The sequence below is a fragment of the Euprymna scolopes genome, chromosome 30, assembly GCF_053919585.1.
Source record: "Euprymna scolopes isolate OS-2025 chromosome 30, ASM5391958v1, whole genome shotgun sequence".
NCBI classification, from domain to species: Eukaryota; Metazoa; Mollusca; class Cephalopoda; order Sepiida; family Sepiolidae; genus Euprymna; species Euprymna scolopes.
Window position 1 is genome coordinate 76,788,650 of NC_136511.1, and position 17,295 is coordinate 76,805,944.

Below are 17,295 nucleotides of genomic sequence, written 5' to 3' on the forward strand. Positions count from 1 at the left end.
GGGTTGTTGTCGTTTGATTTTTGCTAAAAAGCTTTGTAAAATATGAAAAGTTTTTTTTTTTCAGACTTTGAGGAATATTTATAATAAAAACGAGTCACACATAAAATGTTTCATTAAATTAAAATCATTTTTTGCTTTAATAGTAAATGTTTGTAAAAAGAAAAAAAAAAAGAAAAAAAAAAACAAATCGAAAAATGACAAAAAGTAAATAATTATTTGATTCCCCAAATCCCAGTCCTTTTTTTTTTTTTTTTTTTTTTTACATAAAAAAAAAGGAAAAACCAGCATGGCAGTCCATTTAATTAAAAGCAGTTGCTTTTTGCTGTTCTTAGAATAAGAATCCCAGTTTGTTCGAATGATGTGCCTTAATATCATGCAAATACAAAAACCCAACTAATGGTTAACAATCCGATGACAGTTTTCTGGGGGTTGAAAGTTCAATCTTTTACTACAAGTGATCACAACTAAAAATAGCAAAATAGCACCTCAACACGATCATAATGAACGAGAACACTAATCCGGTGGATTAAATGAAGGGATCATCTAAAATTCAGAGTACTTATGTAGATCAACCACCATGGTTGTCCATACTGGCTCAGTAGAATATAGCGAGTTACAACATCTGAAAGACTATCACATAAAATGAATTGCATGTTCTTGAAAATTAAAAACTATTTACATGGATTTGTTTTTATATGCTAAGATATTTACTCTCTTAATTTGTATTTTTAATTGTTACTCAATTTTACACTTACACCATAAGATAATTCACAAAAATAAAAATGAGATTTTACTTTTTAAGTAATTACATATAAACAGCCTAAAAAACTTGGCGATAAATTTTTTTTTAATTTATAATTTTAAGTGGGTGATCAGTTTTACTTATAAATTTAACATAAAATGATCATCCATTTTCAAATTACCAGGCGGTAACGATAATCCACTTTATTGAATATCGTTTTAAAAATATAACTAATGCTTTTTTTTGTAATTGTTTTTTTTTTATGCTAAAAATTTTAACATATAATTCAAAAAATAATTACCTATCAACATTAAAAAAAAAAAAAAAAATTAAGGACTGGCAAAGAGCAATGTCTTAGAAATGAACAATTGAAAAGTTGATGATTCAAGAAGCAGCTTGAAAATCATGTCCGTGAGAATAAAATCATGACATTATCACAGCCCACATGTGCATGTGACAATACACAAAAAATACAAATAAGTTCCAAAAAAAATCACAAAATGGCTAAAATTTAACTAAAAGCAAAAATTGGTTACACATTCTGAAATAAAGTTGTTTGGTTGGAAGTGGGTGATCATTTCACGTTGAAAAAAAAAAGTGAAATCTATTTCCCAGTCAAAATTCATTTTTTTTTTTTTTTTTTTTTACCATTAAAGGTTTTCAGGCTGCTTACATGTATTCACCAAGAAAAATAATAGAATCTTGTTTGTATATGGGATTAAGTAACATACGCTGTAAGGGTAGAAAAAAAACAAAGAAAAGAAGCCATATTTAAGTTAGAAGAATTTTAAATTATTCGTTGCAATTAAATTGTGATAGATTGCCATTTTTGATTATTGGTACAAAATAATGTAAACGAATCTGACTCCAATAGAGCAAGGAGTTCTACATTTTAAACTTGAATTCAGATCGTTTAAATCATAATGCCCATGGACCATAAAAACACTTTGGATATATCAAGATTTCAAGGTAGTTCTACTAAAATAATCATATTTCAGGAAACAAAGCACTAAGTCATCAAAATACCATCATTTTGTTCGGAAATGAATATGCTCTCTCTCACATGCTTTAATAAATAAAAATCTACCTGATATATTTGAAGAGTTTTTAAGTAATGATGAAAATGTTAATGCTGTGACATTACCATTTTACAGGTGTTTTTTTGCCCCCACAGTGTTTGGAAGCTCAGTACCACTCTCCCATAAGAAATTTTCATAATGAAATTTGGGAAAACAATTAGAAAAAACATGAAACTCATTATCAGGGTATGAAATAAATTTGTCCATTAGTTATTTTTGTTTGTTTTTTTTGTCTTAAAAAAATAAAAACTTTAATGAGGAGTTAATTTTATTTTTTATTTCGGACTATTAGTCTCATCTTTATTAGTTTTTTTTGTTTTTTTTTTATTGGTTCACAAAAAAAAAAAAAACAAAAAAAAAAAAAAAAAAAAAACAACAACAACTAATAAAGATGAGACTAATAGTCCGAAATAAAAAATAAAATTAACATATAATGCTCATCTCAAAATAAATTCCAATTAAGGAATAATATATATTTAATGAGGAGGTTCAAACATTTTTTCATCGTTTTTATTACCCCAATTAATGAGTAAATGAATGTTTTTATCATTTTTTTATGAGTTTAAAATAATTTTGTGTTGATTTCTCTTTTGGTTTGAGATGATTCCCCTCCCCAAATTGTAAGCAGTTTTCAGCAAAATTAAACAATTAACTATTAGTGCTAGTAATTACAACCTAAGCAGTAGCAGTTGTTGTTAGCTTAGTTTGAAATAAAGTTTTGTGAATTACGTTTATTTTGAAAAAAAAAAAAAAAAAAAGAAAAAAAAGTGAAGTATGCATGGTCCCTGTGAGAGCACAGTGTATGAGGCATAAAAAAAAATGACAAAGTTCAGCATTTGGATCCCCCCCCCCCCATTTAGCCCCAAAAGTCCTCAGGGGACGTCAAATCCTGGTGAAAATGAACAAATGGTGCAGTTTTAGGCTTTAAAACAAGTAAATTTGAGTTCTGCACCATGCAAAAAAAAAAAAAAAAGCAATGACTAAGTCCATCAATCGCCTCCCCCCATTTAGCCCCAAAAGTCCCCAAGGTCTTAACATATTTAAATTTGAGTTCAGCACCATGCAAAACTGCTAATAAATAGACATACACAGAAAATTTTGGACACATGTTAAAATAGTCCCAAAAATGGAGTGTTTTTATTAGACCTAAAAGAGCCCCTGGAGCACACCCAAGAGTTATCGCAATGTATAGACAAACAAAATTATATAGAAATCAGTTTGTTACAACTTTTCAGAAAGTTTTATAAAAATCCAAGGCATCAACTTTTTTTAATAAGCACATAGATGTCAATTTTAGCTATTTTAACCCAAAACGCAAAAAGTATATATATATATATATATATATATATATATATATATATATATATATATATATATATATATATATATATTACACTACCACTAAATCTAAGTCCGAGTGACAAGCCCACCTAAAAGTGCTTCTCTTGAATGTGTTGTATGATTAACCTTAATCTAAATCTGAGTGACAAGTCCCACCCCAAAAAATCTTACCACTAACCCTAAGTTAGAATGGCACCAGTTCAAAATAAAAACTGTTTCATAACTACCACTAACCCCAAGTCTACGTGGCAAGCCCCCATCATACAAACTGTCTTAAAACCACACAATCATTTAATGAAAAAAAAAAAAAAAAGTACTCCTTAAAATATGCACATGATTTGTGTCTAATAGCAAAATAACTACTCTAAAACGCTAGCATGTCCTGGAAATGGTGAGTTAGTTTATATTAAATTTATATGTAAAACTACCCCCCATTCTAAAATTGTTTTTTTTCTTTCTGCCAAGTTTTCAAGGTGTTCACATGTAATTGCCCTACCATCTCGAAGTTTAGGTGGTAAGCCTCCTCCCACAAAAACCCTCTTAAAAACATAGATAACTGTCTTTAAAAACTCAAAATTTATTTCTCATAGAAAAAAAAATGGTTAACTGCTCTAAAATCTAAGAATATTTTGTATTAAATTTATATATATATAATTTCCGTTTCAGCTTTTCAGTGTGTTTATATGTAATTGTCCAACAAAAAAAAAAAAAAAAAAAAAAAAAAAAAAAAAAAAAAAAAAAAGGACAATCACATATTTTGGACAGGCAGGTAAGGGGCGATTTAGCAGGTGTTAATCTACAATAATACCAAACAAATCTTGTAGCATATTCATTTTTAAACAGTCTTCTTTTTTTATTGCATGTTCAACCCAAACAAGGAAGGCACAGTGCCACTTTGCTGTAGAGGGCTACTATCTGGGACATAATTTATAGGGGTACTATGTAGGGAGTTGAGCAGCAAGATGTCTTTACATTACACTTCAACTTTTGCATGTCAGTACAATCAGGAAAGTAGGAACCCAGAAGGAAATTCCAAAATCTAGCAGAGAAGAAACTATTAGAGCAGAAGACTTTTTTTACATCTAGGGATTTTTACTGTGTAGGGGTGGGATTTTGCTGCTTGTCGGGTCTATTTCATCAAGGAGGCACAAGGGCTTGTTATTCATCGAAGCATCCACCATTAAAATGCTTGTAAAAAAGGCAGAAGGATGCAACATTTCGTCAATGTAACAGTGGCTGAAACCTAGCTGATTGTGCAGGACCCAATAGGTTGGCGACTCTTTTGAACTTTGTCTAAGAGAGAGAGACTAGTAGCAGATGCACCAGCCCATATGTGGCAACAATACTCCATACATGGGCGAATGGTGGATGTCTTTAAATCCAACGTTAACAAATTCGTAATGAACCGCCCTCTTAAGTAAACACGTCAATAAATCTCCACACTAACATATTGTACTTGCAATAACCCTTATCCCTGAGTGGCTTCCGGGCCTTGATAAGCGGTGATCACCGTGTAAAAAAAAAAAAAATGGTGGCCTTGTAGAGGTATAGGATACTCTCAGGCATAAGTAACTTCTTAGCATGGTATAGAGCTCACCTTCTTTGCAACAGCCTTAGCAATGCCTTCAATGTATCTGTTCCAACTCATATTCGCCATGAATGTTAAGCCGAGGAGTTTGAACAAAGTACTTTCAGGTAATGTATCATTAGCCATGACTATTAGTGGTTGAGCATGGTTTCTTGTACAGTGCCAGCAAAAAGAAAGCCAGCACTTGTAATTTTTTCAAAAACTGCAAATTTAAGTTAAATATAATGTAACTGCTCTTTTTATTTCTCTATAATTTTACCTGTTCATATTTGAATTGAAATATTCTAGTGTTCACGTCAATTTAAAAAAATAACTTTAAATAGGTATCCCAAACCCAAATTTTATTTTCATCATATCTAAAAAAAATTAATGTGGTCATATAGATTTTTGTAAACCATAAACAAAAGAACCAAATTTATTTTGGTAGCTCAATTAGCCGAAAAGTTGAAAATTTGCTATCATGGTCCAGAAGCCAAATTTCATAGTATATAACTAAAAATGTAAGCTACTAACCAGTGAAAAATCCTTATAAATGTAATGTCAATGAGAATTAATACTGATGAAAGCAATAATTATTAGTTGAAACCAACCTAAATACTAGGCAAAATCCCACTATTAACGGTAAAAACGTGCAAATATGACACTGAAATGCAACTTTGACTATTCATATCAATTTCATTTCAATAGCTAATGCATTGAATCTTCTTAGTATGATTCATAACACATTAGAGATCAAGATAATTTTTTTCTTTTAATTATAAATTGATAAAACCACTCAATTGTGGACCATGTAAAAGCAATCGAACAGACAATTTGGTAAAAAGGGCAAAAAAGGGTTAAAAAAAAAAAAAAAATGAGTCCAAAATATACGTTATTGAAATTGCTGTAAAAATGTAACCATTGGAGGTAGAAGCTTAAAACTTTACAACTTTATTAATTTTTGAGTGAGGAATTAAAAAAAAAAAATGTTTGACTTGTTTCTAATAACAAAAATTTTTGCCACAGAAATATTTTTACTTTGGGAAATTTAAACTCGCCAAAAAAGGGCAGACAACAATAAGATTTAAAAATTTGTTATACAAAAAGTCACAAGTTATTTTTTTCAAGCATTAGAAAACTTTCAACTTAAAAGACAAGTAAACAAGTAAGATATTTTATATGCAGAGGTCTTACTACAATTCCTTTCTTTGTTGATTTTCTCTCAGAATTCTTTCATAAGCTTCTGCTATGGTAGATATATCAAGAACACTCCAAATCCTACCATCACTTGAAACTGGCATTACCTCAAAACCCCATCTGTAAACAAATGCTGACTCTACCTGTGCAATGTCATCTGACAAAGCCATTGAAAATAATCTTTTCTTTTGCAATAAAAATTTTATTACAGTGCTGGATGCAGATATAACCTCAATGACTTGGCCAATGTAAAAATTGGTGTCATAGTAGACAGCAACCCATTGTCCTTGATGCTCATAACAGAAGATATCCTGAGATGGTTCTTCATCACAACTGCAGGAGTTATCTGAATGTTCAACAGATTCACTAAGGAATTTTTTGTTGCTTTGAAGGTGGAAATGAATCAACTGGATTTCTTCTCACGTAGTCAGAGAGATCAGCTTCTAGTTGAACTTTATTTCCACTGGTGTTGATTTTGACACCTAACACAACCTTGAGATATCTCAGTTCAAGTTTATCAAAAACACCCGATAGAACATATAGGTCTCAGGGGTACTTCTACAGTTTATCACCGAAAATGGAGACGCCATTTTTTTTCACGCACCTGTCATTAAAATCCGAGGGAGAAATCAGTATTTTAAACTATGACCGAAGCATGAAATAAATAAAAAAATTAAACTAGATAATGATTTTTCGGTTTCATTTAAATTAATTTGTTGTTGACCCTTTAAAGTTGCTTTAATTCAAAAATTGTTTCATTAAAATTATTTATTTATTTGAAAAAAAAAAAAAAAATTTTTATAAAAATACAATGTTGCTTTCATTACAAAATTGTTTTATTAAAATTATATTTTCTTATGCAAACTTTTCAATAAATGTTTTTACAATTATATTTTGATAAATTTTTATGCAGTAAATGTTTTGGTTTTCAAATGGTGTTTGCCCACTTTAGAAAATTATGAATATGTCATTTTCTGTTTTTTTTTTTTTTTTTTTTTTTTTTTTTTTTTTTACATGGGTGTCACCACTTATCAAGGCCCAGAGGCCACTCAAGGATAAGGGTTAATAGGTATACATTAATCATTGTGATTTTAGCATAGTAAACAGTGGGAATTTTGTAACTTGGATTACTTAGGGGGACGATTCAATTAGAACTTGTTCACATTGGACTTTTTTTTTTTTTTTTTCATAGGTATCACCACATTATCAAGGCCAATAGGCCACTCAAGGATAAGGGTTAAAGAGTGTACAGTAGAAATTGGACAATATAATAATCATTAGTAATGAAAATTTGTTAAATTTGATAACTTATATGGAACGGCTCATCAAGAACTTATTTACGTTAGACTTGAAGACAACCATATTGTAGTCAGCCGGAAAGCAGGAAAACGGAAGACAATTCCACAGGCGTGCAGTTCTAATAAAAAAGCTTTGTTCATGGAATCTACGTTTAGGTTTAGGCACAGATAAAGAGTGGGGGGAATTATTGATAGTGTTTACAGCTAGACGAGTGTTTCTTGTGAAAGTTTTGCGAGGGGGGGACCATAGATTGAAGCTCAGTCGAACACGTTCTATGAAAATAACGATACATCAGAGACAAACTCGCAACATCTCTTCTGTGAGATAGAGGTTGCAAGGAAGAGAAAAGGACATCTCCTACGAGGCTACGAAGTCTATTTTGAACTCTATCAAGGCAGGACAAGTCCTTTCTAGCAGCTCCTGCCCAGATGTGGCAACAGTATTCCATCCTTGGACGTACCTGGCTCTTATATAAATAGAGAATTGCATCAGCAGTGAGATATCTACTGGATCGATAGAAAGATCCCACCATTTTTCCAGCGGCCTTGGCAACAGATTTGATATACGTGTTCCATTTAAGATCAGGAGTAATGGTCAAGCCCAGAAGCTTGTCAAAACTTGAGGCCTCCTGAAGACGAGAGCCATTCATTTCAATTGATGCCAGATGGGGATCAGAATGTTGATGATGTAAAGAGAGAAGCTTGGTTTTAGATGCATTAAAAGTAACCAGCCACTCCTTTCCCCATTGTACTACATGCTCAAGATCAGAGGAGAGAGAATTGGAGAGAACTTGGTCGTTTACTGTCTTAGATGTGCTACCATAAATGGTAGTGTCGTCAGCATAAATGTCTACAAATGATGTAAGGATGTGATTTGGAAGATCATTAATGTAGATCAGGAAAAGAGTTGGGCCCAGGATGGACCCCTGAGGGACACCGGCATTAATACTGTGGGCTTCTGATTTTTGCCCCTCAACTACTACTCTTATGAACCTATCAGAAAGAAATGATTTAATAATTGAGAAGACATTTTTAGCTATACCATAGCTAGAGATCTTATGAAGTAAACCTTTATGCCATACCCTATCAAAGGCCTTAGATATGTCAAGAGCAATTGCCCTAGAAAGGTTGCCTCCGTCGAGAGATTTGCTAATCCTATGAGATATAACTGTAAGCACATCTGCTGTAGATCTAGCAGAACGGAACCCATATTGAGTGTCACTAAGAAGGTTATTTTTGTTGAGATGGTTGATTACTTCCGTATTTAACACAGATTCCAGCAACTTACTCATGACGCACAGGAGACTTATTGGCCTATACTGAGAGGGAGATGAGCGATCACCTGAATTCTTAAATACAGGGCATACTGATGAAATTTTCCAGGGAGATGGGAAGCAATTCTCCTTAAGACAACGTTTAAACAGTTTTGTAAGTATGGGCGCTAGTTCAGGTTGAAGTTTTTTGAGTACTATAATTGGAATACCGTCCGGGCCAGTTGCTTTACTGGAATCAAGGTTTTTGATTAGCTTGGCAACATCACGTACAGATATACGTATATCACATAGTGTGTTTTCAGATACAGGAGGAAATATTGGGGGTTGGCGGCCTTGATCGCAAAAGGTAGAATTAGCTGCAAAGTTCTTGACAAAGAGTTTGGCTTTTTCTGATGCTGACGAGATTACCTCAGGTCCATTGATGATAGTTGGGATGGAGCACACGCTTCTGTTCAGAATTCTGTTTGCTATTTGCCAAAACTGGTGGGAACCAAGCCGCTGCTCAGCTACTTTGGACTTAACAGATTGAGCATACAACCACCTTGCGCTCTTTATTACTTTCTTACAATGGTTGCTGGCAGTCCTGAAAGCGGCTTTAGTTTCCATACATCTATTACGTTGGAAACAGTGGAAAAAGTGATTTCTGTGCGCAATGGCAGCAGCACATTCTGGAGAGAACCATGGCTGGCTGTTAGGTTTTTGCTGAAACTTTTTCGAGGGTATGAAACGATCAATACCTACAATTAACCATTCCGTCAGGTCTAATACTATAGAGGACACATCCTTTTTAAATATGGAATGCAGAGGTAGATCAGTTATAAATGTACGGAAGCTATCCCAGTCAGCCTTAGTGTATCGATATACTGTACGATGGAGAGGTACGTCTGGGGACTTATTACATTTCATTTTTATCTTAATTGATACAACAGAGTGGTCGGAAGATCCAAGAGGCGACAGAACAGAAACTGAACATAGTTCAGGGCAAGTTGTGAGAAAAAGGTCTAGTAGGCTCGCATACTGGCCGTCATTGTCGGGCACACGGGTGGGTTCCTGAACAATCTGAGTGAGGTCATAGGCAATGGAGAAATCATGACAGAACCTCCCTTCATCATCGGTCTTGTTTGAGTGGGTCAACCATTCGACGTTGTGAACATTGAAGTCTCCACATACGTGAATGTTAGCTGAAGGATAAGCAGATAGGACTTGGTCAATTTTCTCAGATATGCTTTTAAAGATAGTAACTCCGCTGTTGTGGGGGCGATAGAGAGTAAATAAAAATGCCGTAGTGTGAGCTACAGCAACCCGGAAGCACATATAGGGTAAGTTAGGATCTTCCCTGGAGACGTCCCTACCACATGGAAAGCCATCTTTAATATAGGCACATATTCCATGCCCATGGCGATCTTGGGGGTCAGATTTAGAAGTCAAGTTAGAGTATCCTTTAATTGCAAACTCTTCTAGGGAAATAGCCTGTCCAATGCCAGTTTCACTTAAAAATAAAAGGTCTGGTTTAGTCTCCTGTAATTGGGTTTCAACCTCTGGAAGGTTAGAACGTAGACCCCTGATGTTGGAGAAGGAGACATGGTAGTAGGGGTCTACGTTGGAAGTTGTAGAACCGGGTTTAATCGTGTATTTTTTCTTGAAACTTGTCATGATGAAATTTTGAAATTTGTGGACTAGGGAAATAGCCTGTCCAATGCCAGTTTCACTAAATAAGACAAATAAGAAGAAGCAAGAGTAACAGGAGCTGCCGATAACGCATCCACAATACGTTTTCTACTCTCCATTAAAAAAAAACAAAAAAAAAACTATTAAGTATTGTACTTAGTAAAAGTCCAACAGACGTGTTTAAGGGAAAGTATGGTGATAGATTCCCCTTACACGAACTAAAAATGAGTACAATTCGTAATCCATTTTTGCAATCAACTCGGTAGATAAATAAACATATATGTACGAGGAAAAAAAAAAAAAAAGTAAGTTGGTGCCGTTATAAGTAATTTCGAGATAAGATGGAAGCCGGTATTGGACTAGAAAAAAAAAAAAAAAAAAAAAGCTAGCATTTAATAAAACAGAAATACAAATTAAATACTGAAATAAAATGGAGTTGTTAATATTTTAAATCTAAAATAAAAAGCATGATATCTCAACAAAAACAATTCCGTCTCCAAATTGCAAACTGTATTGAAAGAAGTTGAGTTAGTAGCGTTCAAAACATTTTTTTTTGGAAATTAACCGTTAAAAGAAAATCGTGATTTTATTCTGAACTTAAGCTAGTAACGTTTTAATAAAAATATATGTACATTTCATGGAAAACATTCCCGTTTTCATTAATTAAATCAAAACATTTTCAATTAAATAATTACGGATATGTGTTCTCTTCCACTTTCTTTATTTGCTTTTTTTTCCATAGTTCTTAATATCTAGTTTCATTTTTTTGTTATTTCTAACTTCGATCATAGTTTAAAATACTGATTTCTCCCTGGGATTTTAACAACAGGTGCGCGAAAAAAATGGAGTCTCCATTTTCGGCGATAAACTGTAGAAGTGCTGTCTTGGGAATTATTAAAGAAAAACTTAAAAAATGACTTTTTACAGTGAAATTAATTTTTTCATTTATGCGCCACGTGCACATAACTTAATTATATTTTCAGTTATTACTTTTTAAGTCATGTACAGTGTAATTAAAAAATAATTTAAAATCTTTAAATTTATCAAAAATGCCCGATAGAACATAAACAAAAAAAAATGCACATTTTTACATTAAATTAATTTTATTTACACATGACTTATTGCAAGTGACTTAAAACTTAGCTATATTTTGTTAATTTTTTTTTTTTAAGTAATGTAATTGTACAGTTTAATAAAAAAAAAAATTTTAAATGTTAGATATATGAAAAACGCCCGACAGAACATAAGAGAAATAAGTAAACAAAAAAATGAGGCACATTTTTTAAAATGAAAAAAAAATTTTCTGTCAGTCACATGCAATTAAAAATGTTTTTGGTTTAAAATGTACCCAGTTTAATTTTTAAAAGATAATTTAACAATGCTGAAGTTTATCCAACCGAAAGAAGATAAAGCAAAGAACATATGAAAGTTTGAAAGAAGATATAGAAAATAAACAACTGACATTTTTTAAATTGTAAATTTTCATTTCTTTTGACGCGCTTGTCGTACTAAAATTATTATTTTCAACAATAACTTTCTATAACTTTTAAATAAACAAAAACAAACTCACTTAAGAACTTTGACATAAACATAGTGAAACAAGTTGTTTGTTTACATTTTCATTGCTGACAGTTCATTTTCGTGATGATACTTCGGTCACTTGGTATTAAGTTGTAAATCTTGATGTGTAGGTACAGTCACTTTTATTAGTGGTACTCCTTGATTTATAAGCCTAGTAATATGATACCAACAGATTATTAAAGAGGAGATATTTCTCTACAAAACTGTGTGGATTTTCGGAATTTTTTCAATTGAATTTCTTTCATATTTCTTTCACTGAAGTTTTCAAGTTGGATTTTTTTGTGAAAAACTTAAAACCCTTTAAGCTCACCATATTGATAAGTGACCTTTTTTCTTTAAAATGGTACTATTTTTTTATACCTAGAGACTCACAATATTGCGCACACCAAATTTGAAAAACACCAACATTTTTTTTTGTGTAAAAAATAAAACGGCGTTCAACAAAATTAGTGGCATAAGTTCAAGTAACCTGGAAAAAAAAAAAACTATTAAGTGACGCAAGAAAAAGAATTATATAACTATAAAGCAAAAAGATTAAATTTTATTTAAATCAAAACTTTATCAAAATAAACTAGGCTAGTTTGGGATACCTACTTCAAATTGAGGGGGCAAAAAGAAAGTCCGCAACAAATTCACTTATACCAGCTTAAATTATTGCCCCTAAATCAGTTTAAAATATTCACCAACAGGCCAACAAAGTATCTCTAATCATAATTGTTGTTCCAGGTTATACAACGTAACATTTAGTCCATATGCCACGACTTTCTCAGTGATCATCAGGAGCTCATTAATCTCCAGCTTTCTGGTTTATCCAATTGAGAAATCGGCTGCAGATTGAAATGTGATGAGAAAACGGTACAAAAGACTGTGCAAAAGCACCAAAACACCGGCAGTGTTCGTGATGCCACTAAATTTGGTCGTACTCAGGTTACTTCTAACAGGGAAAACAATGCTATCAAGATCCGCGGCCTAAGAAACAAACTTGAAACGGCTCCCCAAATCCAACAACAGTGCAATCTTGTTAAAAAGTGCTCTCTTTCTACTGTCAAGAACAGATTAAAAATATTTAATTTGTGAGGATATATTGCAAGACACAAGCCAATGATTTTTGTAAAGAACAGAAAGCGCTGTCTGGATTTCGTCAGATGCAATGAAGATCATGACTCTTCATATTGGTCAAAAGTGCTTTTTAGCGATGAAAGCAAGTTCAATAGGTTAAGCAGTGATGTCAGTCAGAGGAAAGACAAAGAATTTAATCCTAGGTGCTCAATTTCAACGCTGCAAGGTGGTGGAGGAGGTTCAGTTTTGGTGTGGGGCATTATTAGTACCAATGGTCCAGGGCCTATAGTTTGCTTGCAAGGTCGAATTAATTCAACCAAGTACATTAATATGTTGACTGAGCATTTTCAACCCTACTTTGGTTGGAATTTGGATGATAATCCCATCTTCATGCAGGATAATGCTCCCATTCACACAGCTGGCAATGTCAAGAGGTTCCTGGAAGAGCATGATATTCCGTGTTTGGATTGACCTGCACAATCTCCAGACCTCAATCCTATCGAAAACGTATGGTATTGAATTAAGCAACAGCTACGCAATGATAAAATTTCAAATTTGGAAGAACTTTGGACAAAAATTAAAAGTTGGATGCCCTTTTCCCGGAGTATTGCTGCAGTCTAATTCAAGGAATTCACAAAAGATTGCAGAGTGTGAAATTGCGGAAGAGCTATGCTACTAAATATTTACTAGTTCATTGTGTTCTTGTTGTATTTCTGTTGCATTAATGTCCTAAAGTTATATTTAAATAATTTTCGATTGTATATATGATGTATGCACCAGTCACGGGACGAAGATGAAAAATTGCAAAAATCATATAATTTGATGATTTTATTCCAGGAATTCAAATTTTACTGTTTCAATGAGGGTGAAAAGAAAACATCCAACGAATCGGTGTACAAGGGCAGACAACCCTAATGCATGTGGAAACTGTCAAAACAATTACTGATTACCTCCCCTTATGTTCTCTTGTAAAATGTGGCCTTATCTGTAACTTATCCATAAAAAAAAAAAAACGCAAATTTGTTTTTCATAAATAAAAAAACTTTATCAATTTTTGTGATTTTTGGAATATAAGATTTTCATTCCATGACAACCAGCTACAATAGAAAAGTTTCATTTTTGTTTATCACTAAGTGCCAATCTGAATAAGCACCTTGTTAAAAATACAGGTGCTTATGCCCTTATGTTATCATGCTGTTTTTGTCTTTTTTTTTTTAAATAATATTAAGTTAAATTCATCTTTTTTGTTAAATTGTTAGGTGGAAGTACAGATTAATTTTAAAAACTCCCTCACCTTTCTCTGTTAAGAATGGCTTTCTAAATAAGATTATTTTAGCACGATGACATAAGTGCATAAGTACCAAAATACATTTAGCACATCTACCGGATTACTTTTTTCTTTTTTTTGTAATTTATACTAATTTCGCCATGATACGTATGTACGTAATGTTTTCACCTTAAAAAATGTAAACAACCAACCAAGATTGTTTGCTGTTTTTGACTTCTGGTTTCTGCTCAGCCAAAGTAACAACTGTGACAAGCATGATATCTTTTTTAATTAATGATTATTATTCACTCAGATAACGTGAAATCACCCACCATTTCTCATAAGAATGGCTTTCTAGTCTGCTTGACCAATGACTATGTTTAATTATCCATCCAAATGGATAGCAGAAACCGGAAATAAAAATAAAGACAATCTCGACTATAATCCTGTTTTTACAAATAGGTTACAAATGAGTAGTTGAACTAAATATTGTTTAGGTACTTAAAGATAAGGTACCGTGCTATTTTTTTTTTTTTTTTTAATATAGTATTTTCAGGTTAAGTTAAATTTTTACGGCATGTTTTGTTTATTAAATTGTTAGATGAAAGTAAAAAATAGTTACAAAACATCCTCACCTCCTAAAGAATGGCTTTCAAAATAATATTTCAGCACTATCCGTATCCGTTTTAAATAATTTGTGTAGCTATTAGTAACATTTACTATTATTTTTTATTTTACTTTTTGTAATTGTTTTCTAATCATTTTTTTTGTACTTTTTATGAATAGGTATCCAAGAAAATTTCAGTTCCTACGTCATTAATTCAGAATTTCACAGAACACTTCCGAAATTGGCGAACATTAACAAACTTCAATCTACACAGAGAAGTTGAATGCCTACTAGACACTGTCCTCGAGTATCTAAGGTCTCCCTGTACAGAGGTTTGTCAGAAAAACCTGGCATGAAGATACTTTTCCCTGGAAGTAAACCCTGACCAAATATTCAAAATCACATAGTATTCGCTGCCCAAATAAGATCTCCTCACTATGGCTAACCCACATTAGCTTTTACGAAGAATGGTCTTCTTCAAGTGATGTTACCTCAAGTAATAGCACGAAGCTGGATACTCCACCAGACTAGATAAATTCTGGTCCTGGAATCCAGTAAGACCAAAAGACCAAAATGAAAGATATACTACAACGTATAAAAATAGTTAATTGGGGAGAGGAAAATTATGTTCTTAATTTCTTTACTAACTCAGTGTTTGAGTGATAAAGAACTTAAAATGGGACATTCGAATATCTATGTATCTCATATAGACTTATTAGTGTTAGCCCCAGGTTGTGGGCGCCTTGATTTCTGAGAACTTCGACTGAAGCAAAATAAAACAAAAAAAGTGAAATTATTATTTTTATTACCTTAACTCTAACCTAAATTTTAGTTAGCAAACTCAATTTAGTTCGGTTTGTATTGTGTAGAAGCATCAGAACTCGATTCGGCTTTCTCTGTTCATAGTCGAAATTGCTTACGTCATGACTACAAATTTCTGGATACCTATTCCGAAAAAGTACAGCCCTCGAGTTTGGGTTTAAGTTCACCTAAATCATAAACAACTTTTTTTTTCAATGTCATAATTGTACTACTTACCACATAGAAAAAACAAAAAGCAACAATGTAAAAATATAATTAGCCTTTTGGCAAGGTGTACAGTGTAGTATATGTTCCTGATACTACACTTCTTATGACCCCGATCAATGAATGAGAAATTCTACACCGAGACAATTTTTAGTATTGTTCCAATTCAGAGCGCCTCCCCACTTTTTTTCTCCACATTTTCTCCACATTTAAAACTAACTTTGTGTCTAACCGTGGCTACCGAGAAAGGCCGATGCATATGACGGCGTAACGTCACTTCCTGATTAAGTTGTAGGTATAGACAGTTTCCGGTATTCAACCACATGGTCATGCTAACTGGCATGAAAAAATATGGCTACCAATATGTGTTACCGATTGTTCTAAAGAGAAAGAACAATTCTTCATTCGGATAATAATTATTATAATTACACATTTGGGATAATTTTAATCAAAATATCGTAAGTGAATTTGTGTTTGAACTTTAATTTTTATCGGAGAAAGTCGAATATTTCATTTTATTTATTTTTTTTTTTACTGCAAAACAAACAATTTTTATATAATATTTTTCAGTCGGTTCTTTTAATAAACAAAACTTTTCACAGAGTATTTTCAAATATTTTAAAGTAAGCATTTTTCACAGCAGTTTTTTTTATTTTTACGATCGGTGAATTATCAATATTTTAGCATCAGGCTTTATTTATTTCTTTGAAATATATTTAAAACTTCAATTTTTTGTTTTTATGACATTTTAACTGTAAATAATTTACATGACAGATTTGTTTTACTATACACACAGATTCGAAAAAGTTGTCAAGAAAACAAATATATAACAAATAAATATTATCAAAGGAAAGATAAGTTACTTTTCTACCAAACATACAGACATTTTTATTTTAAAAATATATCGATAAGCATTGTATGATTTTCGAAGCGATTACACGTTTTAAAGTGAGTAAAACCACTAAAAACCTTTCAAGATAGGTAGAAGAGTAACTTATCTTGCCTTTGATAAAATTTATTTGGTATATATTTGATTTTTGACAACTTTTTCGAATCTATGTGTATAGTAAAACAAACCCAAAATTCAATTTAACTTGAAAATAATATTTAAAATACATGTGTACACTGCACAAGCACCCTTATTATCATAATAATAGTAATAATAATAAAGAAAACTGGTGTAGATGACATCGACTGATGCCACACCACACCAACTAGTTGTGAAGGGTCAAAGAGAATGGAAAGACTGAGGTGAGTGTACTGACCAAATCTCCATTGGAAGTATGCAGTTCAAATCTGGGACTTTGGGGAGGCATTTTGTCATCTAAACCCCAGGAAACACCAATGGCCGATGCCAATGAGAAATCAGTGACAACGGTTGTTGCGATAACATGCAATCATCTGCACAAGTGGTCAAGAATAATAAAAAAATATTTGTTTAATGTTTCTTTAATTGTTTGTTCCCTAAATTCATAATTCAGTTTTATCAGTATTAAATTGCATATTGCTATAAAATTACTAAATTACATAGATAATATTTATATTTTACATTGAATAAAGTTCAGTTTAAGTATTAGTCGAACTGTGTT

General features: G+C 32.3%; 1 protein-coding gene across 3 annotated transcripts in view; it reads right to left on the reverse strand.

Annotated features, from left to right (window-relative positions):
* The window catches only part of LOC145254845 (E3 ubiquitin-protein ligase MARCHF6-like), a 114,946-nt gene that overhangs the window by 93,215 nt on the left and 4,436 nt on the right, over window positions 1-17,295 (reverse strand). The window contains exon 1 of one of the 3 annotated variants that reach the window (XM_080113683.1): window positions 11,737-11,785. The exons of the other annotated variants lie outside the window; for them this stretch is intronic. Within the exon in view, the coding sequence (XP_079969809.1) occupies window positions 11,737-11,758 (22 nt within the window). The 5' untranslated portion in view covers window positions 11,759-11,785. Of the gene's footprint in view, window positions 1-11,736; window positions 11,786-17,295 lie in introns of those variants that run through there. 3 annotated transcript variants of the gene reach the window in all.